At 37.9% G+C, this 15809-nt stretch overlaps 1 protein-coding gene across 1 annotated transcript in view; it reads left to right on the top strand.

The window, feature by feature from the left end:
* The window catches only part of zbbx (zinc finger, B-box domain containing), a 37925-nt gene extending 27788 nt beyond the window's left edge, over positions 1 to 10137 (top strand). The window contains exons 10-14 of the mRNA XM_060878623.1: positions 4095 to 4198; positions 6175 to 6287; positions 6451 to 6506; positions 7487 to 7709; positions 10021 to 10137. Coding sequence (XP_060734606.1) covers positions 4095 to 4198; positions 6175 to 6287; positions 6451 to 6506; positions 7487 to 7709; positions 10021 to 10137 — 613 coding nt within the window. The remainder of the gene's footprint in view (positions 1 to 4094; positions 4199 to 6174; positions 6288 to 6450; positions 6507 to 7486; positions 7710 to 10020) is intronic.
* The last annotated feature ends 5672 nt before the right edge of the window (positions 10138 to 15809 follow it).

The following is a 15809-nucleotide window of genomic DNA, read 5'->3' as shown; positions in this document are numbered from 1 at the left end:
TAAAGCGGTTTCTGTGTGTGATGGCACTTTCATCTTTGACTCCTAAACCTGTGCTTGGTAACCCTCCAGGTGAACATATGGTGACCCTGATTAGGGTCACTGATGATGATGTGTGCCGTCCTGCAGGATCTGGAATGGACAGCTGTGTCTATGATTTTCCTTCAGTTCACATGATTTTTGGAGGGCATTTCTTTTCTTGTGTGGGGCATTTACAAACTATCGTGCTTTATGGATTAATCCAGGGCAGAAGTTGTAATGATTTCCTCATGCAAGTCTTTTTGAAGTGCCTTTTAAATAAATATATTTCCTTGTTTGATTATGGAGGTAGTATTTATAGACAGGTCCAACATGTTTATCCTGTACAGCGTTAGGTCACTAAATCATTTTAATTATGAACTCTTGGTGTCATATCCAGTGTTGGGCAGTAACGCATTACTGTAACGCAGTTACATTTGACAGTACCTAATACTCTAACGCATTACTTTTTAAATAAATTAGCTCTGTTACTGTTACCATATGGTGCGTTGTCCTTTTTTATATTAATTCATTTTGGCTGAAGTGTAGCCTACAGCCTAACCTGTTTACAGCAGCGACACATTGTAGGATTGGTGGATGCCAACCACTGTAAACACGAAGACGCACTGTGGGCGTGTTTCCGTTTATTACTCTAGTATGTGCTTCAGTAATGGCGAGTCAAGGCGAGAGCAAGTTTCTCAAAGTGGAAATATGCTCATTATTTCTTTAAAAAAGTAACTGTAACTAGTTACTATTTCTTAGTAACTAGCACAACACTGGTCATATCTGTGTATACTATCCAATAGAACTGATGTAATTTGGAAATTACTGTAAATAATTTGGCCAAAGTTATAAAGTACTTGTGCCTTCTATGAATAAGTCAATGTCTGTAGTCTCTAAACAGTCCTCTGTAGGGTATATTAGCTCAGTGCATTTGGATCTTGTTCATTTATCTATCACAATATGACTATTTCCACAAGAGAGGAACAGGAGTGTGTTAAAGGTTTTTCCACCTTTAGCACACTTTATTCACATAAAGATATGGGCTGTGTCAGAATACAATGTAAAGAACTGGAAACTAAAGGAGCGGGCCCATGAAACTTTATCATTACCAACATTACAAGTCACTATAAGTCTTATTATCTTGGGTTTTCATGACATTGTAAATGTGTTTCTTCATCTGTCTGTACGTACGTATGATACGTATGAACATATCAAATTACATTTTTTATTTACATTTTTAAAAAAATATTATTTGAATTCTTAAAAGATTTTAAGGTATTACCTGTTGCAATGTTTGTGGCACACATTTCACAACATGCACTGAACTGAACATACACTGAAATACTATGTGTTTTATTTGGCTAGCTACTGTATACTGTAAACTTTAAACCCCCTTTCCACCAGAAAGAACCGGGTGCTGGTTCAGGGCTAGTGCTGGTGCTGGTTCTAAGTTTGTTCCACTGGCTAGCCTTCTAAGAACCGGTTTGCCTTTCCATGGGCTAGAGAGCCATCACAGTGCCAAGTCTTACGTCACTGTATACAACGTTATACAGCCATGTTAGCGCAGAAGCAGCAAACACAAACACAACATCAACAATGGCGGATTTTGCTTTACTGTTAATGCTCATGGTTTTGCAAACCTACATTCGCATCTAAATGCAGCTTGATGTAATTTGTATAAGCGGAGGTTGCAGTCGAGAATAACTAAAAGTACATAACATTATTTTATCATTAACACAGAAAAAAGTTAGACTTAGCATGTAGCTACCTACTATCATGTGTGCTGATAATTGATCATATTGCAGTAAAGTAAAAATTTTATAAACATTGGTATACTTAAGGTACATTATCAAAGGCGCTGACAATAACCCCAGCCCCTGACACAAGCAGTTCTTAAGTCTAGACCAGCAATGTTTTGGTGCTACTTAAGATCCACTTTTCCTGGTTTAGAGCCGGTGCCTTGGGTGTCAAAAAAGAAATAACTGATTTTAAATTAGGCTCTGGCTCCGAACCAGCACTCAAACTGCCTTGGTGGAAAAGGGGCATTGGTGTACCTACTGTACATACAGATACCTATCCGAAACCTCTGCTGTTTGTTTGAGTTAGCTACCAAGCAACATTTTAGCTGTCGTTACAAGGTCAGGTCATAGTATACCATGCCTTGTAAAAGTATTCATACACACTGAACGTTTCCATATTTTGTCACGTTACAACCACAAACAAAAGTGTATTTTATTGGAATTTTGTGTAATAGACCAACACAAAGTGGCACATAATTGTTGAGTGAAGGAAAATGATAGTGTCCAAATTTTTTTTACAAATAAATATTTGAAAAGTGTGGCATGCATTTGTATTCAGCCCCCCCTGAATACTTTGTAGAAACACCTTTCACTGCAATTACAGCTGCAAGTTTTTGGGAGTATGTCTACCAGCTTTGCACATCTAGAGAATAAAATCTTTCCTCATTCTTCTTTGCAAAATAGCTCAAGCTCAGATTGGAGGAAGAGCATCTGTGAACAGCAATTTTCAAGTCATGCCACAGATTCACAATTGAATTTGGTCTGGACATTGACTAGGTCATTCTAACACATGAATATGCTTTGATCTAAACAATTCTATTGTAGCTCTGGCTGTATGTTTAGGGTTGTTGTCTTGTTGGAAGGTGAACCTCCACCCTAGTCTCAAGTTTTTTGCAGACTGTAACCGGTTTTCATCTAAGATTGCCCTGTATTTGTCTCCATCCACCTTCCCATCAACTCTGACCAGCTTCCCTGTCCCTGCTGAAGAAAAGCATCCACACAACATGATGCTGCCACCACCATATTTCACGGTGGAGATGGTGTGTTCAAGGTAATGTGCAGTGTTAAGTATAAATTTTGTTAAATTTAGGTCTTTTCTGACCAGACCACCTTTTTCCACAAGTTTGCTGTGTACACCACATGGGTTGTCGCCAAATGCAAATGGGACTTTGGACATGGCTTTCTTTCAACAATGGCTTTCTTCTTGCCACTATTCCATAAAGGCCAGATTTGTGGAGTGCATGACTAATAGTTGTCCTTCTTGCCCAGCCTGTCAGTTTATGTGGATGGCCACGTCTTTGTAGGTTTGCAGTTGTGCCATGCTCTTTCCATTTTTGGATAATGGATTGTATAGGCTTGGGATATTGTTTTATAACCTAACCATGCATCATTTGTTCCTTGGTCTTCATGATGCTGTTTGTTCACTAATGGGGTCTAACAAACATCTGAGGGCTTAATAAAGGCTGTATTTATACTGAAATTAAATTACACTGGTGGAATCTGTTTAATAATTAGGTGACACTGGATTTAAGTTAGGCATATCGGAGTAAAGGGGGCAGAATACAAATGCACACCACACTTTTCAGATATTTATTTGTAAAACATTTTGGATTTATCATTTTTCTTCCATTTCACAATGATGTGCCTTTTTGTGTTGGTCTATGACATAAATCCCAATAAAATAAATTTTTCTTTGTGGTTGTAAAGTGACAATTTGTGGAAAGGTTCAGTGGGTATGAATGCTTATGCACTGTAATAATCTTGAGGGGGGTTCAATACTATAATTATTGCTGAGAGAAGTTTTATCTCTAAGATCAAGGACTGATGTATGGCTATAGGGCAAATCACTAATATACAGAGAATTGAATAGCAGACAATCCATAAAAATAGATAAAAAAGTGTAATTGTTGGTATGATCATTTTTTCTATGAGATATTTGCATGATATTCCTGTTTCTCTAGTGTCTGTGCAGGGTCAGTTGAATAGAATAGGGGAGATTTGTAAAGAATTTACTAATTATATATCAGATAACATGAAATATCATTAACAGATATCGCAGAACATTAAACATAGCTTAAAATCTTAAAATAAAAGTGGATTATACATGGATAAAACATATCATTCATCAACAACTAGAAAATTCTTAGTGTTGGTGACTTGTAGCTTAAGAACAATAACGTTTTGGTGACTCTAGGTTCAGTCACTCTACAGTGTAGTAATAATAAGATAATTAAAAACAGATTATGCTCTGATTTGCATATTTTTTCTTTTCTTTAGAATGCAGATTGAATCTTACCAGTTGCTTTCCACCCCAAGATCTACACAGGACTTGATTACAGACACTTGTGCACAACCTGTTGAAGAGATTCGTGAACTAACTGGTCAGCACTTTCATTCTACACACAAATGCATAGATTGGAAAGGAGGCAGTTACCGTCCTCTCTGAAACTATTGGAACAGCAAGGTCAATTTATTTAGTTTGAGATCAAAAAGTGGATATAAGGCAAAAGTTTAGGAATTCAGCTTTTATTTCCTGTTATTTATAACTAGATGTGTTACGTAGAACCCATACAACATAACACATTGGACCTTTTCTATCAGACCACCCAATTTTTAGGCACATATAGTAACAGATAAGTCTTGAAGAAAATTCCAGTTAATAACCTTGCTAATTAGTAATTAGTCTTGCTAATAAAGTCATTTATATGTATTTCTCTATAAATTGGTAGAAAAATGTTCCTGAACTTCTGAATGAATTTTGATGATACCATTATATTTTACCTCATATAAAAAGATTACTGAGCCTATAGGTTATTCTGGGTTCCAGATCTTTTGTGGCTCATAAAAATGTGCTCTTTTCGATGCCATTTAACACTACCATCTACAAATCTCTGAAGAAAAAAACAAAAACAAATGAATTGAACTTGCTGTGCCAATAGTTTTTTAGGAGAATGTGTGTATATATATATATATATATATATATATATATATATATATATATATATATATATATATATATATGTGTGTGTGTGTGTGTGTGTGTTAGCCACAGGCAATGATTCAGTCAATAAATAAAAAATCCTACCTGCTATGCCTACTGGATAGCCTCACCAAGAATTGGAAACACTTCAAAAAAGTTAGTTTTTCACCCTCATACTGCTCATGGCTTTGGAATTCCTGCAGCATGTGCTGCCAATCCATCACACTTACACCACTAAAGGCTACTCACAAGGCTTTTATTACTGTGAAGAGGGTGTCTGATAGCTTGTCTGAGTCCTCTGACAGCTGAGGAGCAAGTAGAGATTCTGCAGGTTAAAAGAATGAAAAGAGTGGAGAAAAGAATGATAACGCTTGAGTTCTACCAGAACTCCTTAACTAAGGTTTCTGTATCAACCCCATTGCTTTCTCATATGTTGCATATATACACAAAATTGAGCCTGATCATTATCATACACTGTTAACAGTTTGAAAAATAGTCTATTTGATATTATGTCAAATAGTGTTGTTTCTTTAAAGTTACAAATCTCTGGCTTTTCCACTAAAAGTATTGGTTAACTAGTAAAACACATTGTTGATTGCATATTTATGTTCCCAAAAAATCTGGATGAGTATCAGTGAGGGTTTAGTGAATAAAAAAATCCCAAACACCCTGTAAGGCATCATTAAACCAATTAAAAAAATGTAAGTAGAGAATGTAGTTCTAAAGTGGACATAGAGGATATTAATCAGAGAAACAAGCAAAAGGCTAAGTAACTTTGAAATGTCCAAAGCTTAGATGGGACTCTTAGGTTAGAAGAACACCATCCTCACAATTAACAAAAATATTGGTAGAATTATGCTGTAGAGATGCTTTTCATCAGCAGGGACTGGGAAACTGACCAGGTATGAGATAACACATTGAATTAACCCAAATACAAGGCAATAATAGAAGAAAACATGTTCTAGTCAGCAAGAGACTTGAGACCTTGGTAGAGTTTCTAAAATATGAGGATTTAGATGAAGTGAGTGAAGAATTATGCAACCATCAAATGTCTGCTTTGTTAAAAGTAAAAACTATGCTCCGCCCTCAAAATTCAGACACATTTTATCAATCAAACGCTTAACATTCTACTAAATCCGATACGAATTTTAGCTTGTATTATAGCTTTGTATGCTACAAATTGTGGACAAGTTCAAGGGGTGAACACATGCAAATGCACTGTCAATATAGTTAAGTATGAGTTTTTGCATGATTATATCCTTTCTATCTCAAATGTATTTTTTGAAACCTTTGTTTTATACTTTGATGAAAAGTATGAAATATCCTACAGATTCTACCTGTCACATAATCTCTTTCTCTCTTTCATATGTCCTGCAGCTGAGGAGATGGATATGCATCATTACTGTGTCTCTCTTTTCGCGGTCTCCAGCTCAGCAAAAACAGAAGTAGTGAATAACATTTTTAAACCGAGTATCACAGAGATAGATGAGGTAATTCTGTGCTCTCTGTGTCTGCTGCCCATATCACCTGTAGACATTGAGATATCTCCTATCTAACTGGTGCATGGCTATAAGCTGTGCATTTGCATTTTAATCTCCTCTCTAAAGTCCAGATTGTTTCCATCAGCTGTTTTGTGGTTTAAATTTTATCCAGACAGCAGGAGACTCTCTGGTGGATGCTTCCTTTGGAGTCAAACAGAAAGATAAAAAGTGAGTCATGCTACATATAGAAAAGACATATTCAACTTCTCAGTATGTCTCATATTTTTCATCACATATTTTGTACTGTATATGAAATAAAAACCAAACACATTTAACTCAAATCTAAAACAGGAAACTTGTGCTGGAATTTTGTTTTATTAATTTGCTTATTTAATTGTATTTACTGATCTATTAATTTACTTCTCTTTCTATGAATACTTCTTAATGCAGACTTCTTTTTCATATAAAATGCAAATATCTGGAAAATACTGTGTATAGTGTTTATAATATATATTGTGTGTGTGTGTGTGTGTATATATATATATATATATATATATATATATATATATATATATATATATATATATATATATATATATACCTTTTCATAAATTCTTTTGAGCATAAATTAGTATTGTAAAAAATACAACAAAATATTTTGTGTATGTCTGGTATGCACTGAGGGGTCACAGTGTAATGTAGTGTAGGCTTGCCTGCATGAACAATACACAGTAAATCAGATAACTACATGAAGATGAAAATCATCTAAAAACATTGGATGAATGTAAGATTGTGACAAGCATGAATATTGTTTAAGAACACAAAGACAGCAGCTTGTTTGGGTACTGGAATTATAAATTAACTATGACATGAAGAATACATAAGTGTTAATGATACTTAGGCTGCAGATCACACTGGGAACCAGATCAGGTAATAACATGTGGTGCAAGGTTTGGTTAGTGACAAAGTAGATTCAGATTGGGCAATGACGTGGTAAACTAATCAGTTTGGGTTTATAATACTTTCAGTCAAACAGTAATTAATTGAAAATTAAGTGGGAAGGAGATGAAAAACGTAATTATAGCACAGTGGAAACAAAAGGGGTCATTTAAAAAATGGATTAGCCAATGATATGTGATGCACAAATAAAAAAGGGTATTTATTCCTTACATTTCCTAATTGTCTTCTTGGTTCACATTTTCCTACAGAGAGCAAAAACAAGTAGATGCTTTAGCAAGACTGCATCCAACAAATTCACTGGAGTTCTCATTAAAGACTCAAGCCCTGGTTAATGATGCATTACTGAGTGGGTCATTAGAATCATCCTCACAGTCACCACCATCTGACCAACACTTGTCATCACTCATTTGCCATAATCTCCAAAAATCTATGGATATCTCCTCTTTAAAAGACTCTGCAATGCTACACCTTGTAAATTATAAGGAACATGCACTTCAAGAAGCACAATCACCAAAACTACTCAAACCACAGATGTTAAAATATCCATCAAAACCCAATTCAGCACTCAAATGTACACCACAAGGTTGGGAATACAGCTCTTCTACTTCTCCTCAAACCTATAGTTCATTAATTTCCACAGATCAGTGTCAATCTCCAACATCCCCTGATTCATCTAATCCACAACTGAGTCTCACTCATCTAGAACGCTATCAAACAAGATCTAACACTCCGAATCTCCCATTGCCTCTACACTTAGAAGAGGAGGTTGAGTGTCAAACAAATTCATCTGTTTTTTTACAAGCATGTTTTAAACCTGCTAATGATACAATGCTAAGTCAGTTCTCACAATTACCACTATCAGATAATGTTTCATCCTTTGCTCCTCATAAATGTCAAAAAGCTGCTATTTCAGACATTTTAAACAGCTCAGCACCTGCCTTAATAATGTCACATCAACAAGGGAAACACATACTTCAAAGAGCACTATCACCAAGACACAGTGATTTCCAAAATCTACAGACCCCCAAAGGGCCATCTTCAGCAATATCCAATTCAGCAGTTGACTGGAATCCCTCCCTTTCTCGTTTTCTGCAACCCCATAGACAGTTGCTTTCCTCATCGGCAGCATTTCCTACTTCCTTCATGGAAAAACTGAGCCCAATATCTCCAGAAGGTCCAGGTACCAATGTCTTGATTAACTGTCCCAATTCATCATTGTCAAAGTCCATCCAAGTAGGAGAGAACAAAAAAATGTTTACTCAATTATTCAAGTCACCAAGGCTTACTGACTTTCATAAAAATCTAAATCTAAGAACCTCTCTAAAAGCCACATTAACACAGAGCGTAGATTCCTCCCATGGTCCATCACCTTCAACTTCATTCCAATCCCTTCCACCAGCAGTTTCCATTTCAGCCAAGACAAAATTGAGCCCGACACCCTCAGTACTCCATCATACTAAAGCTAAAACTCTGACTCAAAGTGGTAACACACCTTTATCTGCAGAGCAGCCATTCACAGATGATGAGGAACCATATTTTCTTCCTTTAGGATCAACATCTTCAACAAAGTCAGAAATACTGCAAATCTCACTTCCCCTTTCACTGTGCTTATCAGGTGAGTATGATTAGCCTCCTGTTGTGTTTACTACTTAGCATACTACTGTATACCATTGCCATCTCTTCATATTTTATTTCTAAAAAATATACTAAATACAAGTATATACTATATACTAAAAATGGCAAATAAATTGTGTCTAAATTTTGTAAATATGTAAATACAGGAACTGTGTGTGGCTTAAACCAGAATAAGGCTTTTTTTTTTTTTAAAGCCTACCACTCTACCCTCCAGAACATTAGAGAACACTTCATGACCATTATATGATGGATATATATACATATATATATATATATATATATATATATATATATATATATATATATAAAATTTAAGTATCTATCTGGAATGCTGATTTCTTGGCAAAATCAGGTTATGCACGGGCCCTCTTCACTTCCCCTGCTTGCTTGCCAGAGTTAATTTAGACAGACCAATAAAGGCCTTTCTCTTTAGATATTGTTTAGAGCATTAAATAAATACCCAGTGCACCATAGCATTAAGCCAAGTGATTACACACTGAGGATAACTACAGGAATACAAGGCAGGAACCTAATCACCACCATCACCTGGGGCACCCAACAATCGGAATCGAAATGCGGATATGCACACAGCACAGCAGGGACTTTGCTGACTTGAGACATGCAAGGAAACACACACATACTCAAACATGATCTGAATCACACATATACTGCATTGTTCCCACACAGCAGGGACTTTAAGCTTTACTTGCTGACTAGCAGAACCATGCAGGCATCAAGCTGTGTATTTTAAATGTTATTAAAGCATTGGAGAGAGAGAGAGAGAGAGAGAGAGAGAGAGAGAGAGACAGAAGCTAGCAGTTTTTCTAGCTTTTTTTAATGTAAGACTTCTATCTTCTACTTTCCTTGGCATCCTCTACTTGTCCACTAATTAACTCAATGTCCTCATTTAAGACCTCCATATTTGTTACACAACACTCCCGACACCCTTCTCCACCCACTACAACCACCCCAAATACTCCTGCACCTTCCTGAGCCCAGGCCCCTCTAACCTCACTGTTCTAATTCGCTCCCTCTCATACATACACATGTATTGTCTTACTACGACTGACTTTCATTACCCCCCCTTTCCAGAGCAGACCCCCACCTTTCCAGGTGTTTCTCTACCTGCTCTCTACCCTCACTACAGATAACAATATCCTCTGCAAACCTCATTGTCTATGGACGTTCCTGTCTGACTTTATCTGTCAACTTGTCCATCAAAACAGCAAATAAGAAGGGACTCAAAGCTCCACCTCCAATTTGATCTCTTCTGTCTGACCTACAGTATGACACATCTCACTGCTGTCATACTCCTCTCATACAGTAGATATCCTAAATTACTCTGACGTACTTCTCTGCCACTCCTGACATTACAGTACTATAGCTCCTCTCTGCACCTTGTTATACACTTTCACTGAATCCACAAAGACTCTGTACTTCTCCATTAATATTCTCAGAGCAAAAAATGCATTTGTAGTGCTCTTTCTGGGCATGAAGCTGTACTGCTGCTCACAAATATCCACTTCCTTTCTTAGCCTAGCTTCCACTACTCTTTCCCATAGCTTCATTGTGTGGCTCATCAACTTTAAGAACAAGGGTGATGTGCAGAGTTGTAGCAACTAAAGAGGTATAATGATTGGCACTAGAACACTTCTCCTCAATTCCTCAATTCATTTTCTTACAAGATTCACCTCCTCCCCCTTCTTTCCCTCTCATTTTCCTCATTTATCAGTTCCTCAAAATACTCCTTCCAACCTCTCTGCACACTCTCCTCATCTGTCAGTACCTTTCCATCTCTATATTTAATCACCCTTATCTGTTGTACATCCTTCTTATCTCTATTTTTCTATCTCACTAATCTGTACAAGTCCTTCTCACCTTTCCTCGTGTCTATCCTGGCACACAACCTGTATGCTTTCTGTTTGGTTTTGGCCATTTCCGTTTTCACTCTGCACTGCGATTCCTTGTAACCCTGTCTACTTTCTACATCTGACAACTTTTTAGCTTTCCTCTTCCTCTGGGTGTTGTCCCGTACTTCCTCATTCCACCACCATGTTTCCTTATCTTCTTTACTCCTGCCCATCAATTCCTCCTTTCCCTCACCAACATGCCATTGAAGTTAGCTCCAATCACTACTCTCTCCCATCTGGAAATACTCTCCATCACCTCATCTAACTCACTCCATAATCATTCTTTCTCTTCTAACTCACAGCCTACTTGTGGAGCATAACCACTGACTTCCATACAAGATGGCGGCATGGCAGTAGCATGCAGCGGCCACTCCGGATACAATATGATGCTATTTAAGTTTTTTAGCCCGGCTATTGCTAGTAAATGGACACCAGAGACACCGGTGTTCATGGTGTTCATGTATACGACCACCAGAAGTTAATACAATAAAGAAATCGTGCAACAACCAACCTGCACGATGTTGTGTTGGAAAGGCTTTGTGACCTCAGCTTGCTGTGGAGAACAGGCCTCTAGTCCTCTGTGTCACCTGATACTGGGGACCAGGAGAGGAGATGCCAAAAGTGGTGCTCAAGGAAACGGAAGCGCGGTAAGCAGGCAGGTGTAAGTGCTAGGCTAAAAACAATCCCTAGCTGGGAGGCTTTCCCATCCATTTTACTTTCTAATGTTTGCTCCCTGGACAATAAACTGGACTACATCCGACTTGGATGGACTACACGGCGAGAGTTTAGAAATTGCTGCGTCTTTGTTTTGTTTTGACTCAGTTGCAACGAGAGGGGAAAACACACTGGATCTTGTTTACACAAACATTCCTGGCAAGTATAATGAAGATCCCCGCCCCCACCTCGGCTACTCAGACCACATCTCTGTTATGCTAATTCCAGCATTCTTGTCAGATGCTCTAAACCGGTTATGAATAGGGTTAAAACCTGGCCAGCAGGAGCCACCTCTGCTCTTCAGGGCTGCTTTGAGTGCACTAACTGGAAGATCTTCAGGGAGGCTGCAACCAATGGTGACTCGGCATGTGCATTGATGACGTGACCATCTCCAAGACCATCACCACACCCTCCAGCCAGAAGCTGTGGATGACTGCTAAAGTGCACATGCTGCTGAAGACTAGAGACCTAACCTTCAGAACAGGGGACAGGGTGGCCCTAAGATTAGCAAGGGCCAAACTGTCCCGAGCAATCAAATAAGTAGAACTTTGAGGTATTTACCAAAACATATTCAAGTGAAGAGCTGAAAGTGCAGTCTCTCAGGTTTAATTAGATGGTATTTAAATCCAAATTGGAGGAAGGGTTTTAAGAGTAGCCACCCCCCCTTTTTTAAGGGACCAAAAGTAATTGGACAATTGAATCAAAAATTGTTTCATGGACAGGTGTAGGCTATTCCTTCATTATTTCTTCATCAATTAAGCAGGTAAAAGGTCTGGAGTTGATTCTAAGTGTGGTATTCGCACTTGGAATCTGTTGCTGTGAACCTACATCGTGCATTCAAAGGAGTTCTCCATGCAAGTCAAACAGGCCATCATTAGGCTTCAAAAACAAAACAAATCCATCAGAGAGATAGCAGGAACATTAGGAGTGGCCAGATCAACAGTTTGGTACATTCTGAGAAAAAAGAATGCAATGGTGAGTTCTGGAAAAGCATTATTTGGACGGATGAAACTAAGATCAACCTTTACCAGAATGACGGGAAGAGAAAAGTATGGAGAAGGCTTGGAACAGCTCATGATCCAAAGCATACAACATCATCTGTAAAACATAGCGCAGGCAGGGTAATGGCATGGGCATGCATAGCTTCCAGTGGCACTGGGTCACTGGTGTTTATTGATGATGTGACAGAAACATGAATGAATTCTGAAGTATATAGGAATATGCTGTGTGCCCAGATTAAGCCAAATACCGCAAAGGTGATTGGACGGCATTTCACAGTACAGATGATCCAAAACACACTGCAAAAGCAACCCAAGAGTTTTTTAAGGAAAAGAAATGGAATATTCTGCAATGGCTGGATCAATCACCTGATCTCAACCAGATTGAACATGCATTTCAATTGCTGAAGGAAAAACTAAAGGCAGAAAGAACATGAACAAACATCAATTGAAGACAGCTGCAGTTAAGGCCTGGCAAAGAATCAGAAAGGAGAAAACCCAATCTCTGGTGATGTCCATGGGCTCCAGACTTCAGGCAGCCATTGCCTGCAAAGGATTTTCAACAAAATCTTAAAAATGAACATTTTATTTATGATTATATTCGAGCCCCAGAAATTGGGGGGACAGTGCATAAAAATGTTGCAGTTCCTGAACCTTTTACTTGACATTTTTGTTCAACCCCTTGAATTAAAGCTGAATGTCTGCTCTTCAAATGCATCTTGGTTTTTTCCATTTTCATTTTATTCTGGTGGCATACATAGCCAAAAGTATGAAAAATGTGCCTGTGTCCAAATATATACGGACCTAACTGTATATGGTTGAAATGACACAATAAAAGCTTCTTGACTTTACTCTTGACGACATTCAACATCACACCTTCAATTTCTAACTTCAAACAGATTACCCTGTACTTTTTTCACTTCTAAAATATTCCTCACAAACTCATCCGTCAGGATAACTCCTACCCCATTTCTCTTCCTATCCACACCATAATAAAACAGTTTGTATCTCCCTTTAGTACTATGTACTTTGCTCCCCTTCCACCTGGTCTCCTGAACACACAGTACTCATGTCTGCCAGCTCTCTACCTTTGCCTCTCATTGTACCAACATTAATTGTTCCTATACTTAGACCTATACTATACTCCTGCCTTTCCTCTTTTATCTTTGCCTACTAACCCTTCTCCATCCTCTTCTTCCTCAACCAACAGTAACATATTTTTTGCCGTCACCCTGTAGGTCGACATTGCTTGCATGTTTAAATTACGTTTTACACCGGATGACCTTCCTGACGCAATCCACTCTATGTACAGTGCCTTGCAAAAGTATTTATACCCACAAACCCACATTTTGACATGTTACAACCACAAAGAAAAATGTATTTTATTGGGATTTTATGAAATAGACCGAAAGAATGTGGCACATAATTGTGAAGTGGAATGAAAATTATAAATGATGTCCAATTTTTTTTTTTTTTTACAAATAAATATCTGAAAAGTGTGGTGAGCATTTGTATTCAGCCCCCTTTACTCTGATACCCCTAACTAAAATCCAGTGAAACCAACTGCCTTCAGAAGTCACCTAATTAATAAATAGAGTGCACCTGTCTGTAATTTAATCTCAGTATAAATACAGCTGATCTGTGAAGCCCTCAGAAGTGAACAAACAGCATCATGAAGACAAAGGAAACACCAGACAGGTCAGGGATAAAGTTGTGGAGAGGTTAAAGCAGGGTTAGGTTATATATTAATATCCCAAGCCTTGAACATCTCATGGAGCACTATACAATCCATCATCCAGAAATGGAAAGAGTATGGCACAACTGTAAGCCTACCAAGACATCGCCATCCACCTAAACTGACAGGTTGTGCAAGGAAAGCATTAATCAGAGAAGCAGCCAAGAGGCCCATGGTAACTCTGGAGGAGCTGCAGAGATCCACAGCTCAGGTGGGAGAATCTGTCCACAGGACAACTGTTAGTCGTGCACTCCACAAATCTGGTCTTTATGGAAGAGTGGAAAGAAGAAAGCCATTGTTGAAAGAAAACCAAAAGAAATACCGGTTTCAGTTTTCGACAAGCCATGTGGGGGACACAGCAAGCATGTGGAAGAAGGTGCTCTGGTCAGATGAGACCAAAATTTAACTTTTTGGCCAAAATTCAAAACGTTATGTGTGGTGGAAACCTAACACTGCACATCACCCTGAACACACCATCCCCACCGTGAATCATGGTGGTGGAAGAATCATGTTGAGAGGATGCTTTTCTTCAGCAGGGACAGGGAAGCTGGTCAGAGTTGATGGGAAGGTGGATGGAGCCAAATACAGGGCAATCTTAGATGAAAACCTGCTAGAGTCTGCAAAAGACTTGAGACTGGGGCGGAGGTTCAACTTCCAGCAAGACAATGAACCTAAACATACAGTACAGCCAGAGCTACAATGGAATGGTTTAGTTCAAAGTGTATTCATGTGTTCGAATAGCCCAGTTAAAGTCCAGATCTAAATCCAATTGAGAATCTGTGGTGAGACTTGAAAATTGTGTTCACAGACGCTCGCCATCCAATCTGACTGAGCTTGAGCTATTTTGCAAAGAAGAATGGGCAAAAATTTCATTCTCTAGATGTGCAAAGCTGGTAGAGACATACCCCAAAAGACTTGCAGCTGTAATTGCAGCAAAAGGTGGTTCTACAAAATATTGACTCTGCTGAATACAAATGCATGCCACACTTTTCAGATATTTATTTGTAAAAAAAAAAATGACACCATTTATCATTTTCCTTCCACTTCACAATTAAGTGCCACTTTGTGTTTGTCTATCAAATAAAATCCTAATAAAATACATTTTTGTTTGTGGTTGACGGTCACAAAATTAATTAAAAGAGTAATGAAAGCTATTATATATACATACTGTATGTATATATATATATATATATATATATATATATATATATATATATATATATATATATATATATAATCATAAAAAATTCCCCCCCTTAATCAATACAATGCTTTTGACAACTTACATTATCTCATTTTTGTACAACTGAGGGTTAAGGGCCTTGCTCAGGGGCCCAACAGTAGCAGCTTGGTGGACCTGGGATCAAACTCACAACTTTCCGATTGGTTGCCCAACACCTTAACCACTAGGCTACCACATGCCCTACATAACGTTATTCACAACACAATCCAATAATACTTTTTCCTTTTCTTTGTTGTAATGGAACCATCTTGAAATTGTCAACATACAGACAATTTTCAAGTGTTGTTTTGCATTCAACAAGATTACCATATATATATTTATAGATTTATTTTTTGT

The sequence above is a fragment of the Tachysurus vachellii genome, chromosome 9, assembly GCF_030014155.1.
Source record: "Tachysurus vachellii isolate PV-2020 chromosome 9, HZAU_Pvac_v1, whole genome shotgun sequence".
NCBI lineage: Eukaryota > Metazoa > Chordata > Actinopteri > Siluriformes > Bagridae > Tachysurus > Tachysurus vachellii.
The sequence above is the reverse complement of the archived record's forward strand: the minus strand, read 5'-3'. Positions and strand labels throughout refer to the sequence as shown.